General features: G+C 45.0%; 1 protein-coding gene across 6 annotated transcripts in view; it reads left to right on the top strand.

The window, feature by feature from the left end:
• The first annotated feature begins 2,786 nt into the window (after window positions 1-2,786).
• The window catches only part of LGALS17C (galactoside-binding soluble lectin 13), a 28,832-nt gene continuing 15,648 nt past the window's right edge, over window positions 2,787-15,970 (top strand). For 3 of the 6 annotated variants that reach the window (XM_054540423.2, XM_054540417.2, XM_054540420.2), the window contains exon 1: window positions 2,806-2,902. Coding sequence is in view for 1 of the 6 variants with exons in the window: in XM_054540422.2 (XP_054396397.2) it covers window positions 2,855-2,902; window positions 5,842-5,939 (146 nt within the window). In the remaining 5 variants the exon portion in view is untranslated. Of the gene's footprint in view, window positions 2,903-5,841; window positions 5,940-15,970 lie in introns of all 6 variants that reach the window. The other 3 variants (XM_002829208.4, XM_054540419.2, XM_054540422.2) reach the window with 2 other exon arrangements.

The following is a 15,970-nucleotide window of genomic DNA, read 5'->3' as shown; positions in this document are numbered from 1 at the left end:
TGCACTCAGAAATGGAAGATGATGTCTGCGTCCTTATCCAAATCTCTTTCCCCCTTTCCCCAGGGCAGACAGAAGACTTCCTGGTGATACTGCAGACCTCTTTTCTGTGGGGCTGCTTTAGCTCCTCATGCCCTCAGCTGGTAAGGAGTTCTGCCCCTCATCCCAGATGGAAACTGAGCCACAGTGACTGACCTGAGCCTATGAGTTGTCCATTCCCTAAAAATTCTATGCCTCTTGATAGAGAGCCACAGCCCTAATCCCTAGTGTCCTCCTCCCCTGGGCCCCAGGACTTGCCCAGAGTGCAGCCACAGCAGGTTTCATGCCTGGTGCTGGAGGTGCTCCAGGACCTGCACCTACACCGTGCCTCCATCCTGCCAACTAGACATTTCCACATCACTACATATGAGTTCAGCCCCTTAACAAATGTTCTCCTTTCTCCTCTACCCCTCTGCCATGGACCAAGGAGTACTCACACAAAAGAAAGGATCGGTGTCCCTCTGATTGTCACACAAGAACCGACAAGGACACAGGTTGTGTGTGTAGCACCTGCCAGGGAATTAAGAGCAGGTGAGAGGGGCATGGCCAGGTGCGACCTCCCTTCCTGTAGCAGATTCCCAAGGTACAGGAGATTAGAGATCAAAGAACAAACTCTCAGGACTCCCTTTTCCACCCTACCACAGTCAGGGCTCCATATTCCTGAGGAAATGGGGTTTGGACAATAGTTATAAGCAAGGGTTTAGCAGCCAGGCTGCCTGGATTCCAGTCCTGATTCCACTTTATACTGGCAGTGCCACCTTAGATTTATTACTTGCACACTGCCTACCTCAGTTTCCCCCATCCAAGGAGGATTGTTAGAAATTTCTACTTTGTAGGGTAATCTCGGTAATAGAGGTGTTAATATATGTAAAACCTTTAGCCTAATCTTTGACATGTGTATGGCCTGTTAGGGGTTACCCAAAAGAAGAGGAGGGTCCTTGTAGAACACGTCCCTGCCTTCGATTTCAACTCCGCAGCTGTGAAAACAAGACTTAAGGATGTAACAGTAGAGAGATTCACTCCAGTGAGAACCAATGTTTGTTGAAGAGGAGAGGGAAATGATAAAGAACAGGAAACCCCTGTGTGTGGGATGCACACGTAACACAGTCATCAAGGGCAATGGATGTCCTTCCCAGAAGGTCCGCAGATTGTTGAGAGCACAGCCTCAGTGCTTGCACAAATAAAGAGTGTGGATCAGGATCATAACTGGACACAATCTACAAGTGGTAAATTTTTGTTTTCTTTTGAGACTGGGTCTTGTTCTGTCGCCCAAGCTGATGTGCAGTGGTGTAGTCAGAGCTCACTGTAGACTTGCTTGAACTCCTGGGCTTCAGGGTGCTCATGTCTCAGCCTCCTGAGTAGCTGGGATGAATCAGGTATATGTCAGTATGGCCATCTGATATTTAAAGTTTTTCTAAATAAAGGATCTGGCCATGATTCTCAGGCTGATCTCAAACTCCTAGTCTCAAGTTATTCTCACATCTTGGCCTCCCAAAGTGGTGGGATTATAGGCATGAGCCAGTGAAGGCAGCCACTTAGTTGATTAATAGCCACTGTAAGCTGTGTCTGATGGTTGATTAAGTCTCTGAAACCAGGTCCCCCAGTGTCCTCCCCTAGTGAGCCAGGATCTGCCCACCATCCTGGTGCACAATGGGAATGACAAGCTTGGCTGGAGGACAGGGAGGCTGAACCTGGGAGGCAGGAGCCAGTGGTGACTGTTCAGACTCCACCTGAGGAACCATCACCCCCATAGTCTGTTTTCCTCTCCCCAAATCTGGTTTGGAAGAGGCACCCGAGGATTCACACATTCTACTCTCATAAATGCTCAAGACAAATCCTCAGTAACTCATGATCCCCAAGATCCCCACCAGTTCTGCCACCTGGGATCCACATTGACACAGGTGGGAAGATGCACAGCTGCTTCATCAGAGGTGCTGCTGTGTGGAGAGGAACCTTCCCATGCACAGAAGACCACATGCATGTTCCCAGTTCAACACCCAGTCACATCCCAGCACACACACCCACAGTCACACAGAGCCAGGCCACTCACTGAGTCACACATACCTGCTCACTGTGCATATAAGATGCTCATGCACTGGTCCAGCTGTGCTCACACACACACTCACATTACAGACAGGAAGACAAAGCAGAATTACCTGCCTTACTCTCACTCACACACCCCACCGGTCCTGGTGGGCCATCCACCTCCCTCCTAAAGACACAACATCTCTGCAGAGTTCACTCTCATCAGACACCATCACATGCTCACAGAGGGTTACACTAGTCCAGGATCCACACCTCACACCCCACAAGCATCTCAGATATTATAGCCCCAGGGGCTCTCTTGCACACGCCCACAACTCTCAGTAAAGCATTCACAATAGAAATGCTCATATTTTCATCTCAGAAAATGCCTCCTTATTTGTTCTTGATTTGTGAGGCTTGAGATTATTGAAGATTGTGCCTTTTCATCTCACCTATAGCCCTGACATTTTTCCTCCCTCTGGGAGACTGCTATGAATTGTGTGCAGGCTTCTGTGTGATCCTCTTGAAGCTGCAAAATTGAAATGCTCTCTGTCAGCCCTGCACTCTGGCTATTTCTGACTCAAAGACACTCCCAGCAAGCTTTTTCTGCAAGATGAGAGTGGCTAGGGTGTCAGAAACAGGCTCAGTCACAACCATGTCTGTTTGCAGGCCTGTGTCTGTGATGCAGCAGAAATGACAGTGAGGGAGGTAACAGTGGGAGGAAGGGGTCACCAGGGAAATGCACAGATGACAATGATGGAGTGAGGGTGAGGGGTTTTGAAGTCCAGCCTCCATGCCGCTCATGAAGCCTTTTCTCCACTCTGCAGAATCTACCAGGAAGGTGTGCATTTTTCTAATTTGTACAATGGTAAAATAACAAAAGGTGGGGATTCTGAGGAAAGGCATTATCCCTAGAAGGTAATGCTTCTCTTTGTCCCCAGAGGTTCTGGGAGAGTACCTGCCTTGATCCTCAAAAGGACCTGTGGAGAAAGGTAGAGAAAGCCATTGTGTCCTGAGCCCACATGAGGCCCCTTGGCTCTGCCAGGTGTGGGCTGTTCCCATCTCTCTCACACTTGGGCTCTAGCTACATCTTCTGCTTTCTTTCTGGGTGTTCATGTGAATTAACGTTTTAGAGATACTGCTCCTCCTGCAGATTCAGGGGGAAAGGTGAGATTCTTAAGTACAGTTCTTGATTTGTGTGCAAGTTTCAGACCCATGTGAGGAGAGGTATGGGTGTAGAACTTGAGCTGTAATGCAGCCTTCATCTGGGGTGAAGCACCCAGAAGCCCTCTTGAAGTTCTCTTTCTGTGATGAGAGGAAGCATTATTAAAACCTATATTGGAATTTAAAGATGGAACGAATTAGAATTCCCTCCCTTCCTCCCTGCCTCTCCTTTCTTTATTTTACTCTTCAGTTTCATTGTCAGTGATTTTAAACCATTTATAGAAAACTTGATCCTAGCTTCCTAGCTTCCAACTGTATATGATGATGAGTAATTATTAAAGTAGCACTCTGGCAACCACCCGATTCCAGGCATGGCCCACTGCTAACACCCCATGGATCCAGCGTGTTCCTTTCCCACCACATGACCTTCTTGCATGCTCGGGTGAACATGCTCCTGCCTTTCTTTTATGATCTCCTTTTTTGAGGCCAGGAAGGTGAATCTGAGCCTTGGCCTCAGGAGTCTTTATGGGGCTCTGTGGTTCAGTGACCGTATGTCTGACTTCAATCTCCAGCCCTTCCAGAGGAATGAAAGCTCATGATCCAAAACTCTCACCTTACATCCCATTGTTGGTGTGGTTCAGAGTGCCCACCCTAAGTTCCCTGTGACTGTCTGGCTGCCCCAGGGCCCTCACCCTAAATTACAGTGTTATTATCTGGGCAACCCTAGGCTCCCAGGTAAACAAGACACTCCTGTCAGGCACGTGCATCAGGGGCTTACAGATTATCTCTCAGAAGCTGAGGGCAAAAGCCAGGCAGAGGTGTCTCTGGACAAGATTCAGTTCTATATTACAGAGCCATATTGATTTCTTTCCCCCATAAGCAGCTGTCCATAGCCTTTATCCTTCTTTCTATTGAATTGTTAGTCCTTTTTTATAAATTGATTTCCAGGAGCTCTTTTTTGTATTAAATTAATCATTTGTCTGCAAAGATTGGCAGAGATTTTTTTTCCCACTGTATTTGTCTTTGATGATTTTGAAAGTTTTCTGTGATATAAACTTTTAAAAGTTTTATCTGTTATGTTTAGTTGATTTTTATATGTGATGGCTTCTGGACACTAAGACATAAGACATAAGGGCCTTCCCCATCCTAAGTTTATCTTTTTTTGTTTTATTTTTATCTCATTTGGATATTTGAGTCATTTGGAATTTATCCTGGTGTACTTTATGAGGTAAAGATTAAAACTGGATATTGGATATTGAGACAATTGATACTTAATTGTCTCAACACCTTTGACCAAATAGCCTACCATCTCATCAATTTAAGTGTAAGATCCCACTGTATCATCTATTAAGTTGTGTTTGGCTCTATTTATGGACTATCCTCTTGTCTCTCCGACTCAGGTCTCAGGTCTGTCTGACTCTGTGTGTGCCTGCAAGATGCTATTTGGATGACTGAGACTTTGTCATATGCTTTTTAATATCTGGTAATGCTGATTCCCCTTTGGTGTTTTCTTTGTTAGAGTTTTTCTGTCTTTTCTTGCTGGAATGTATTTCCATGTGAATTTTAGAATCAACTTATCAGGCTCAAAAATAGGTATTTCTGCTGATTACCAAATTAATTTTTAAATTTAAAACAAATATTTCTTTCTTATATTGTGAATTATTGCTATTCAAGAATTAGGATACTCCATTTATTTCTTCATGAGTTTTCTTGTATCCTCCAGAAATTAAATTATTCTTCCAATAAGTCTTACACAGTTCGCATTCAGGTTATTTCTAGCTTTTTCTCCTGTGGATATTTTAAATGAGATTATGTCTTTGATTGTATCTTTTAAATAACTGCTTTGGATAGTAGTAACTCTGCATAATACCACATAATAATGATAATCACGGGTGCCGTTGTCCTTTTCCCAGTTTTAGGCAGGTTTTAGCATTTCCCCCATGAAGTACAAGGTTGGTTTTCCAGCTATATTAGGTGTATTTTGCCATGTAAATAAATTTCTAATTTATTTTTATGTTTCATTTTTTCCCACTTTTTGTTCTGTGTTTTGTTTGTTTTACTTGATTGGGAACTGTATTGGGAATGGTGGTTAAACTACGTCAATTGCCTTTTCAGTATGAAGATAATTGTATGCTTTTTATTAGGCTTACTACTATGATGAATTCACAGAATTTCATAATATTTTGGTCCACAAAATGATCCAGGAAGTGAACCAACCTGGTCAAGGTGTATTATTCTGTTAACACCATGTGCTAGTGATTATGAATATTCTCTTGAGGGTTGTTGCATCAATATTCACCAAGTGACGTTGCTATGTACTGTTAATGTTTGGTCTTTGTCAGCTTTTCAAATTGTTTTTAAGCTCACTATATGTGACTAATTTAGAGTTTTCATTAATTTTTTAATGCTCCAAAATAGTTTAAAATGCACTGGGGAGATAAATTATATTACTTGTCCAGAAAAAGGGATATACTTCCTGGCCATTGACATCAGGCTTGGCCGTTTGACTTAATTTGGCCTGTGAAATGTGAGCAACAGTGACGAGTGTCACTTCTGAGCAGAAGTTTGAAGAGCGTTGCACCATTGCTTCATCAGTGTTTTCCATCTTGCCCCAAGAATGGGATGTCCCAACTAGTCAAGGCTCCTTCAGGCTGCATCCTACAAGGAGCAAGATGTGGAGCACAGCCACCACTAGCTCCGAGCAGGAGAGTGATGTAAGTAAAAAAAAAAAATTTAAAAAAAAAAAAGAATCTCGTTGTCATAAGTCATTGAGATTTTAGTGATGCTTATTACTGCAGCAGAAGCTGATTGATGAAGCCAAACTTCATCTTTTGGGATCTTAGTTCCCAAAAAAGGATGCACTGAATGCATCCTTTTCAGTTTCACGAACTCTGACCGCCAATCATTGCTGATAGGCTTTCTCTTTGGAGTTGCCCAGATCAGGGCTGGGGGTGGCAGAGAATGAAATTCAAGTGTCCCAGACAGGTGCAACTGGGTGAATATTGCAAAACATAGGATATTGTCTTTAATACCTTATAAACATAGGAAAACATCTCTGACTTAAATCTGAATAGAATGTAAATCTTTTGGCCTACTCGTTTTTTTTTTTGTTTGTTTGTTGCTTTGGTTTGGTTTTGTTTGTGTGTTTGTTTGTTTGTTTTGAGACAGAGTCTCGCTCTGTCACCCAGGCTGGACTGCAGTGGTGCGACTTTGGCTCACTGCAACCTCCACTGCCCAGGTTCAAGCGATTCTCCCACCTCAGCCTCCTGAGTAGCTGAGATTACAGGCGCCCGCCACCACGCCTGGCTAATCTTTTGTATTTTTAGTAGAGACGGGTTTTCACCACGTTGGCCAGGCTGGTCTCAAACTCCTAACCTCAGGTGACCCACCCGCCTTGGCCTCCCAAAGTGCTAGGATTACAGGCGTGAGCCACCGCACCAGGCCGGCCTACCTGTTTTAAATGTCAGAAAGTTTGTTCATATTCTTTACTACTGAGGCTATACAGGAAGTCATCTATTAGGTTTCATTCTCAAAATTAAAATGCACATCATTTTGAACCAATTCTTCCATTTCTCTGTAGTTATCTTCCAATATAAGTATTGGGAAGTTCATAATGACAAGAAGGTTGATTAGAAAGCTTAATATGGCAGCATTTGTGAGAGCAAAATATTGGAAATAACCTCAATGCTCATGTAAAGGGTCAAGTTGAGCAAGTTTTGGAAATCCTTCTAGAGGGATATCCTGCAGTCTTTCAAAAATGAGGCAGCACCATGGATAGATGATTTCTCCAAGATCTACTCTTTGAGCACAAATCAATTCTAGTTTCTAAAGAGTAATGTATAGAGAAACTTATGCCAGAATTTGTTTAAAAACAAATGAAAGCATATATGTATAGACACACATATGTAGATATACATGCTTCTATAAGCATAGACTATGTATAGAAAAAGAGTAGAGAAGCCAATAATACGCTCTGAGGATTGGGGTTCAGGAGTGAAAGGAAGACTCAATTTTTGACTGACTAAAGCAATTTTATTCATGTGACATTTTATCTATTTAGCCTCATGAAAATGTAAATAACAGCACACATAGAAATGAGGGCTATGGGTGAAGACTGAAGAGATTCTTCACCTTTGGGGAACTGGCAGATGAGCTGACCTTGACTGTGGCCAGATGAGGGAAAAGAGATGAGGGTGGCAATGCAAGCAGAGGGTGCTGTGTGATGAAAAGCCTGGGGCAAGAGTTGTTATGGAAGATGTTCCCCATGGGTCTTGTGGGGCAAGCTGAGGGAGGGCTACCTTCTGCCCCCACAGGGGCCGGGTCCTGGGAGCTCCTGGGGTGCTCACCTGGTATTCACTGTCCAGCACGTAGATGTGTAGGTCAAATGGTTTGCCATCCTCAAAGGGCATATTGTGGCATCTCACCCCATGCTTCCAGGCCCCACACTCACAGCTGCTCATAGACCACAAAATGGCCAAAGTACACTCAGTACACTCAGAAATGGAAGGCAATGTCTGACTTCTCATTCATCTCAGTGTGGAAATCCACCTGCGGCTGTGGGTCATTGCTGAGGGCAGAGCATACAGTGTGTTGGGCAGGTCCCTCCCTTTGGGGGCACACAAAGGACACACACACAAATCCCTTCCCCCTTTTTCTTAGGTAGAGTGAAGTATTGGTGCTTACACTGCAGGCTTCATCCCTGTGGGGCTGTTTCAGCTCTTCATTCCTGAGGAGGTGAGATGCTCTGCCTTTCATCCCCAAATGGAAACTGAGCCACAATCAATGGCCAAGCCTATGAGTTGTCCATTTCCCTAAAGTTCTATGACCCTTGATAGAAAAAGAGCCACTTCTCCAACCCTTGAACTTCCTCCTCCTCTAGAGCCCAAGAGTGGCTCACAGTACAGAAACTGCAGTTCACATACCTGGTGCTGGAGGGTCTCCAGGACCTGCATTTACATGGTGCCTCCAACTAGAAATTTCCACATCACTCACACATGGAGTGAGCTCCTGAGCAAATGTTTTCCCTTCTCCTCCATCCCCCTGCCATAGACCGTGGAGAACCCACATGAAAGGGAAGATCAGTGTCCCTCTCATTGTCATGCAAGAATCATGGAGAAGGAGACTGGTCATGTGTATGGCACCTGCTAGGGGATTGAGAGTGGATGAGAGGGGCATGGGCAGGTGTGCCCTCCTCTCCTGTAACAGATTCCTGTGGTGCAGCAGGTCAGAGATCAAAGGGCAGATTCTGAGCCTTACCTCTTCCACTCTAGCACAGTCAGGGCCTGATATTCCTGAAGACATGGGGGATCTTAGTTAAGAGCAGAGTTTCAGAAACTGGGCTGCCTGGATTCCATTCTTGATTCTGCCTCTTACTAGCAGGGAGACGTTAACTTTTTTTAACTTCTCTTTCTCAAAACAGGGTCTCATTTTATCACCCAGGCTGGAGTGCCGTGATGTGATCAGGGCTCACAACAGCCTCAACCACTCAAGCTTAAGGGATCCTCCGAGATCAGGCCCCAAGTAGCTGGAACTACAGGTGCACACCACACACTCAGCTAAATTTTTATGTTTTTGGAGAGTTGGGGTTTCATGATGTTGTGCAGGCTGGTCTGTATCACCTGAGCTCAAGGGATTCTCCTGCTTCAGCTTCACAAACTGCTGGATTACAGCATTATGTGGGGAAAAGAAAGAGATCAGATTGTTACTGTGTCTGTGTAGAAAGAAGTAGACATAGGAGACTCCATTTTGTTCTGTACTAAGAAAAATTCTTCTGCCTTGAGATGCTGTTAATCTGTAACCCTACCCCCAACCCTGTGCTGCCTGAAACATGTGCTGTGTCAACTCAGGGTAACATGGATTAAGGGCTGTGCCGGGTGTGCTTTGTTAAACAAATGCTTGAAGGCAGCATGCTTGTTACCTAATCTCAAGTACCCAGAGACTGCGGAAGGCCGCAGGGACCTCTGCCTAGGAAAGCCAGGTATTGTCCAAGGTTTCTCCCCATGTGATAGTCTGAAATATGGCCTCATGGGAAGAGAAAGACCTGACCATCCCCCAGCCCGACACCTATAAAGGGTCTGTGCTGAGGAGGATTAGTAAAAGAGGAAGGAACACCTCTTTGCAGTTGAGATAAGAGGAAGGCTTCCATCTCCTGCTCATCCCTGGGCAATGGAATGTCTCAGTGTAAAGCCAATTGTATATTCCATCTACTGAGATAGGGGAAAACTGCCTTAGGGCTGGAGGTGGGACATACTGGCAGCAATACTGCTCCTTAAGGCATTGAGATGTTTATGTATATGCCAATCAAAAGCACAGCACTTTTTTCTTTACCTTGTTTATGATGCAGAGACATTTGTTCACGTGTTTACCTTCTGACCTTCTCCCCACTATTATCCAATTATCCTGCCACACCTGATAATGATCAATAAATACTAAGGGAACTCAGAGGCTGGTGCCAGCATGGATCCTCTCCGTATGCTGAATGCTGGTCCCCTGGGCCCCCTTTTTCTTTCTCTATACTTTGTCTCTGTGTCTCTTTCTTTTCCAAGTCTCTCATTCCACCTAACGAGAAACACCCACAGGTGTGGAGGGGCAACCCACCCCTTCAGGTTAGACACTCCACCCAGCCAGCAGTGCAACCTCAGATCCACTACTTGAATGCTCCCTACCTCATTTTTCACAGTATAAGGGGGACTATCAAAAACCCCTACTTTGTAGGGTGTTTTCAGTAATACAGCAGTTAATATATGTAAAACCTTTAGCCCAGTTACTGGAATGTGTATGGCCTGTTGGTTATGACCTAGCAAAATAAAGAGGATCTTTATGGAACACGGACCTGTGATCAATTTCAAGTCTGAAACTGCTGAAACAAGGCTGGAGAATGTAATGGTAAAGAGAGTCACTCCAGTGAGAAACAACACTTGCTGAATGAGAGAGGGAAATGAACAGGAAAGAACAGGAAACACTTGTGTGTGGGAGGCACATGCATCACAATCATCAAGGGCCACGGACCTCCTTCCCAGAAGGGGCACATATTGCTGAGAACACAGCTCCTGTACTTGCACACATGGAATGTGTGGGTCAGGGAAGGGATTGGAGGGAATCTATAATTAAATGATGTTTTCCCTTTTTGAGACAGGGTCTCACACTTTCACCCAGGCTGGAATGCAGTGACATCATCATAGCTCACTGCAGCCTTGAACTCCTGGCCCTCAGTGATCCTCTCGCATCAACCCCCAAGCAGCTAAGACTACAGACATGCACCACCATGCCTGGCAAATTTTTAAACTTTTGAAAAGATAGAATCTCACAGTGTTTCCTAGGCTGGTCTCCAACTCCTGGCCTCAAGCAATCCTGCCCCATCGGCCTCCCAAAGTGCTGGGATTACAGGCCTCAGCAAACTTGTTGATGACTATCCACTGTCAGTTCTGCCTGATCTGAAGCTAAACATGTTCCTTTCTTGTTTTTGGTGATTTCGTCTCTGAACCCAAGGGTCCCAATGTCCTTCCCTAGCGAATCAGGATTTGCTCACCCTCCTGTCACACAAAGAAAAAGATAGGCTGGGGTGGGAGACAGGGAAGTTGAGCCTGGGGGGCAGGAGCCAGTGGTCACTCTGTGCATACTCCTCCTGAGAATCCACTGCCCCCACAGTCTGTGTTCCTCTTGCCCACTCTGCTTGGGAGGAGGCACTTGAGGATACATTTTTTCTGCTCTCACTAATGCTAAGAGATGAGTCCTTGGTACCTCATGATCCCCAAGATCCCCACCAGTTCTTCCACCGGGGATCCACATTGACACACAAGGGAAGATGCACAGCTGCTTCATCAGCTGCGATGTGGGGAGGAAACTTCACATACACAGAAGGCCACATGCACGGTCCCAGTTCAACACCCAGTCACATCACAGCACACACACACGCACACACACACACACACACACACACAGTCATACAAAGCCATGCCACTCACTGAGTCACAAACGCCTGCTCACTGTGCATGTAAAGATGCTCATGCACTGGTCCAGCTGTGCTCACACACACATTCACATCACAGTCATGAAGACAAAGCACAGTCTCCCCCACTTACACTCAGGGACATGCCCGCCCATCCTGGTGGGCCGTCCACCTCCCACCTAAAGTCATATCATCTCAGCAGAGATCACTCTCATCAGACACCATCATGTGCTCACAGAGGGTTACACTGGTTCAGGGTCTGCTCCCCACACCCCACAAGCATGTCAGATACCATTTCCCTAGGGTCTCTCTATCATACACCCACAACTTTCAGTAGAGCATTCACAATGGAAATGTTTATATGTTTATCTCATAAAATCACCCTTTCTTATTTCTGTGTGGCTTGGCATTATGGAAGGCTATTCCTTTTCAACTCACGGTTAGTAGTTTCATTGTTTCCCTCTGGGCAGCTCTCTGGAATTGTGTCCGGGCTTCTGTGCGCATCTCTTGGAGTTGTAACATTTAAATATTCCCTGTCAGCCCTGTGCCTTGGTTTCATTCCTGATTCTAAGAACCTCCCATCAAGTTTTCTCAGCAGGGTGAGAAGGGGTGAGATGTCAGAAAGAAGCTTAGTCACAACAACATACCGTGCATCTCTGTGTCTTTGATGCAGCAGAAATGATGGTGAGGGAGGTACCAGGGGGAAGAAGGGGTCACCAGGGAAATGCACAGATGAGGATAATGGAGTGAGGGTTGTGAGAAACAAACTCATCCATCCAAACCCAAAGAATGGACTCAGAGGCCTGGAGAACAGCAGAAGTGAGACTTTTAATTTCAGTCTTGCAAGATCAGGTGTCTAGCATGCAGGCACACCCGGGACGGTTTCAATGAACAATTTATTTCCTAGTGTGCAAGTCCCTCCCTCAGTTCCTCATTAGCTGAGTACTATGGAGTTACAATCTTCCTGAACTCTGCCTATTGGGGTAGTTGGATTAAGCCTTCATGTATGTTCTTTTGAGTCTTTCTGTTGCATTTTGTTGCAGCCCAAAGTGCATTGCAACTGTCTCAGGGCTCTTTAAACAATTGACCTATGGCCCTGGTGGCAGCACTTAGCTGATAAGAAAGGGTACAATTTTCTATGCTGCAAGCTAGCCTAAACTAAAGTCTTTGGTGGGGTGGGGAGGGGGTAGTTGAGGGGGTCCCGATCGAAAGGCACCTGGCAGCTGGGTGAAAGGGAAATCAGGAAGGAGGGGGGTTGGTGGTGGCTTGGTACATTCTGCTTCTTTATCTCTTGATTTCCATGTAACCTGCTTAAACCTATACTAAGGCACTTAGAATTGAAAATGGGCCACTACATACAGGTTATTTTCTATAATTCCCTTCTCTTTTGACCCTTCTGTGTCTCAGTTTTATCTAAATTACTTTGTTTTTTACTAAACTACTTCATTTTTTAAGCTGTTTCAGAAGTTATTTACTTTCCTTTTCATAGAAGGAGGAGTTTAACTTGGTTTCTAATAATAATAGATTATTTTGTTGGGACATTAGGGGCATCTGCTTACTGATAGCTGTTTTAATTCACCTTAGTGTAAAACCCCTCATGCAAGGATAATACAACATCCTATGGCTGTTAGAACCCCGGCTACAATTACAAGAGCTGTAAGAATTGAAGCTATTATTCCTTTCAATTTTTCAAACCAACCTTTTACCCAATCAGAAAAAGGGTTGTTTATTCCTGCATTTTCTGCCAGCTCATTGGCCAGAGTTGTTAATCCTTGTAGCGCCTTTGTAATGGTTCCATCTGGGGCAGTGTTTTTGGGAATGAAAGTACATTTTCTGCCCAACATAACACATACACCACCTTTTTTTGCTAATATGTCCAGTGCAATTCTGTTTTCCCAAGCCTTTTGGCTAGTGGCATCTAGCTGGCTGGGAGCTAGTTGGCTGACAACTTAAAGACATCTCTAGTGTAATTGATGAATTTTTGTTGATTATAATAGGTGTAATTGATTCAATCTACATTTTTGTTAATAGTTGACCACCGGAAGAATACTGACTTAAATCCAGCATCTATTTGATTTTGAGCCTTAAATTCATTAGGCACACCCCTGGGGACTTTTATGGAATTAATATTTATATTGGGGTTAAAGGAAGTTGTTAAATCTCTCCAGTCTGGATGACCATGAGTTTCTTCAGGTATGTTATGGAATGCCAGGGTGAATGGAATAGCCAATTGTATTAAAGCAGAAGTCCCGGTCCAGTTGGACAGCAACAAGTTATGGAGGTTCGCTTTCCCACAATACCACCTGACATCTGGCCGGGGTATAGTTATGAGGTTCGCTTTCCCACAATACCACCTGACATCTGCCCGGGGTATATGAAGAGCTGAATAGTTGCCATAGTTTGGCTTGCCGGCGACATTTAGGATGTGGGTGCAGGTTGAGGGCTTCTCCATGGGTTCATTGAACCTCACCCCCTGTCTAGAGAGACAAGAGGAATGATTCATATTTTCTTTTTTTTTTATGATTATACTTTAAGTTCTAGGGTACATGTGCACAACATGCAGGTTTGTTATGTAGGTACACATGTGCCATGTTGGTTTGCTGCACCTATCAACCCATCATCTACATTAGGTATTTGTCCTAATGCTATCACTTCCCTAGCCCCCTACCCCCTGACAGGCCCCGGTGTGTGATGTTCCCCTCCCTGTGTCTATGTGTTCTCATCGCTCAGCTCCCCCTTATGAGTGACAACATGTGGTGTAAGTTTTTCTGTTCCTGCATTAGTTTGCTGAGAATGATGGTTTCCAGCTTCATCCAGGTCCCTGCAAAGGACATGAACTCACCCTTTTTTATGGCTGCATAGTATTCCATGGTGTATATGTACCACATTTTCTTTATCCAGTCTATCATTGATGGGCATTTCGGTTGGTTCCAAGTCTTTGCTATCGTGAATAGTGCTGCAATAAACATATGTGTGCATGTGTCTTTATAATAGAATGATTTCTAATCCTTTGGTATCATCACTGGTCATTATAGAAATGCAAATCAAAACCACAATGAGATACCATCTCATACCAGTTAGAATGGCAATCATTAAAAAGTCAGGAAACAATAGATGCTGGGGAAGAGCTTTAGTTTGATATTTTATGATATTTAAAGAGTTATGGTTTGATGCCTCCCCATTCTCCTCTTCTTTTCATAAGAAACTGGCTGGAGTTCAGTTAGGCACTTCCCCAGGGCCTACTGATGCCTGGAGGAACTCAGGGAGGCAAGGGACTGACCGGCTGGCCTCCCAGGGTTCCTCTGGCCAGGCCCTGCTGGGTTTGTTTCTGGGCCAAGAGCTGCTGGTTTGAAGAGCTGCCAGCCTGTGTGGGCGCCTTCCCTGATGGGCACTCTTATTAGTAAAGGCATCCCTAGCTCTGTGCTCGCTTCCTCTTTCTTTGCTTTGAGGCACCATGTGTCCCCCTGGCAGGCCGAGACCTGCACTGTCTGTATTCCATGCCACTCCTGTTGGTGACCCAGCAACTGCAAATGGTGTCCAGTTTGTCCAGCTCTGGGAGGAGAACTAATGGCTTTTCTTCCTCTTCAGCTGCAAGGATCCTCCCCCAGCTCATCCTGGCTCTGGGAAACAGAACTTTCAAACATCCCACTTCAAAGCATCTTGGCAGACTTCCCACCATGAGCTCTCTGTACTTAGGCAATTGGAAACTGGCATCCTCTTTTGCCAGTATTGGGTTTTTAAGTTTTTCTTTGAAATGATCACCAGCATTTAAAAATCCTATTTCACGTAAAAAGTCAGAATTCTGGCCTCTGACAAAGCAGATAATCTGGCAACACCAGGTCAGCACTGTAAGAACAGCTGAGCATCTGTGGCCCCTTTATCAGAGTGTGCCTTCTTCAGTTAGCCACAGTCCCCACCCAGCCCTGCAGCCCTTCTTCTCATCATTTGTGGGCCCTGTAGTCATTTGAGTTTGCAACTGTAGTTCTGATCTTCCTTCTGCAGCCCCACAGCCCTTCTGCAGCCTCACTGACAGCTGTCCCCGGACTTTACAGTAAAGTAAGTAAAGACTTACTTTACTGAGGACTTACAGCCTCTCAGTAAAACAACAGCAAAACCTTAATGGTCATCTTATCCATTTACCCTTCCATAACCTGAATCCTTTCTACTGCCCCCTGACAAACAGCTGTCTAGTCTTTGCGGTAGGCAACCCACTACTCCTCAAGCATATCCCTTTCTTATTTGCATTCTCCAGTTCCCAGGCTCTGTCCCTCCTTGGTGGTGGGACTGCACCCTTTTCCTGTACCTCCTTTTTGCTTGATGCTCTAGAACCTTCCCCCAGCCCTGCTAACTTTTTCACATCCTCTCACTTCCTCTTGTACTCTTTCTTCATTTTACATTATTTTTTCTCCCCAGTCTCACTTTCTGTGTCTCTCTTTGGTCTTTGTTTTTCCAGTCTCTCCGTCTCTCAGTTTTCTTTCTTCTCTCTCTCTCTCCCTCCCTCCCTCTGTCATCCCCTGTTTCCTTTCTCCCTTACATTCAGTTGTTTCCTCTTTCTCTCTCTGGGCATGATCTGGCTGTGCTTTGTCCTGGCTCCCCCATCCATCTGCAAGATGAACAGCTTTGCCAAAACGACAGATTCATAAGTACATTTTATCAACAGCTTTTAGCAGCTGGCTCCCACACACAGATGTGCAGTGGGCTCTCTCCTGCCTTCAGGGTCAACAGTTTAACTATTTCTCTCTCTCTCTCTCTCTCTCTCTCTGGCCCTCTATATTAGCCATTTCCTCCCCTTTCTCT

The sequence above is a fragment of the Pongo abelii genome, chromosome 20 (assembly GCF_028885655.2).
Source record: "Pongo abelii isolate AG06213 chromosome 20, NHGRI_mPonAbe1-v2.0_pri, whole genome shotgun sequence".
Taxonomy (NCBI): Eukaryota; Metazoa; Chordata; class Mammalia; order Primates; family Hominidae; genus Pongo; species Pongo abelii.
The sequence above is the reverse complement of the archived record's forward strand: the minus strand, read 5'-3'. Positions and strand labels throughout refer to the sequence as shown.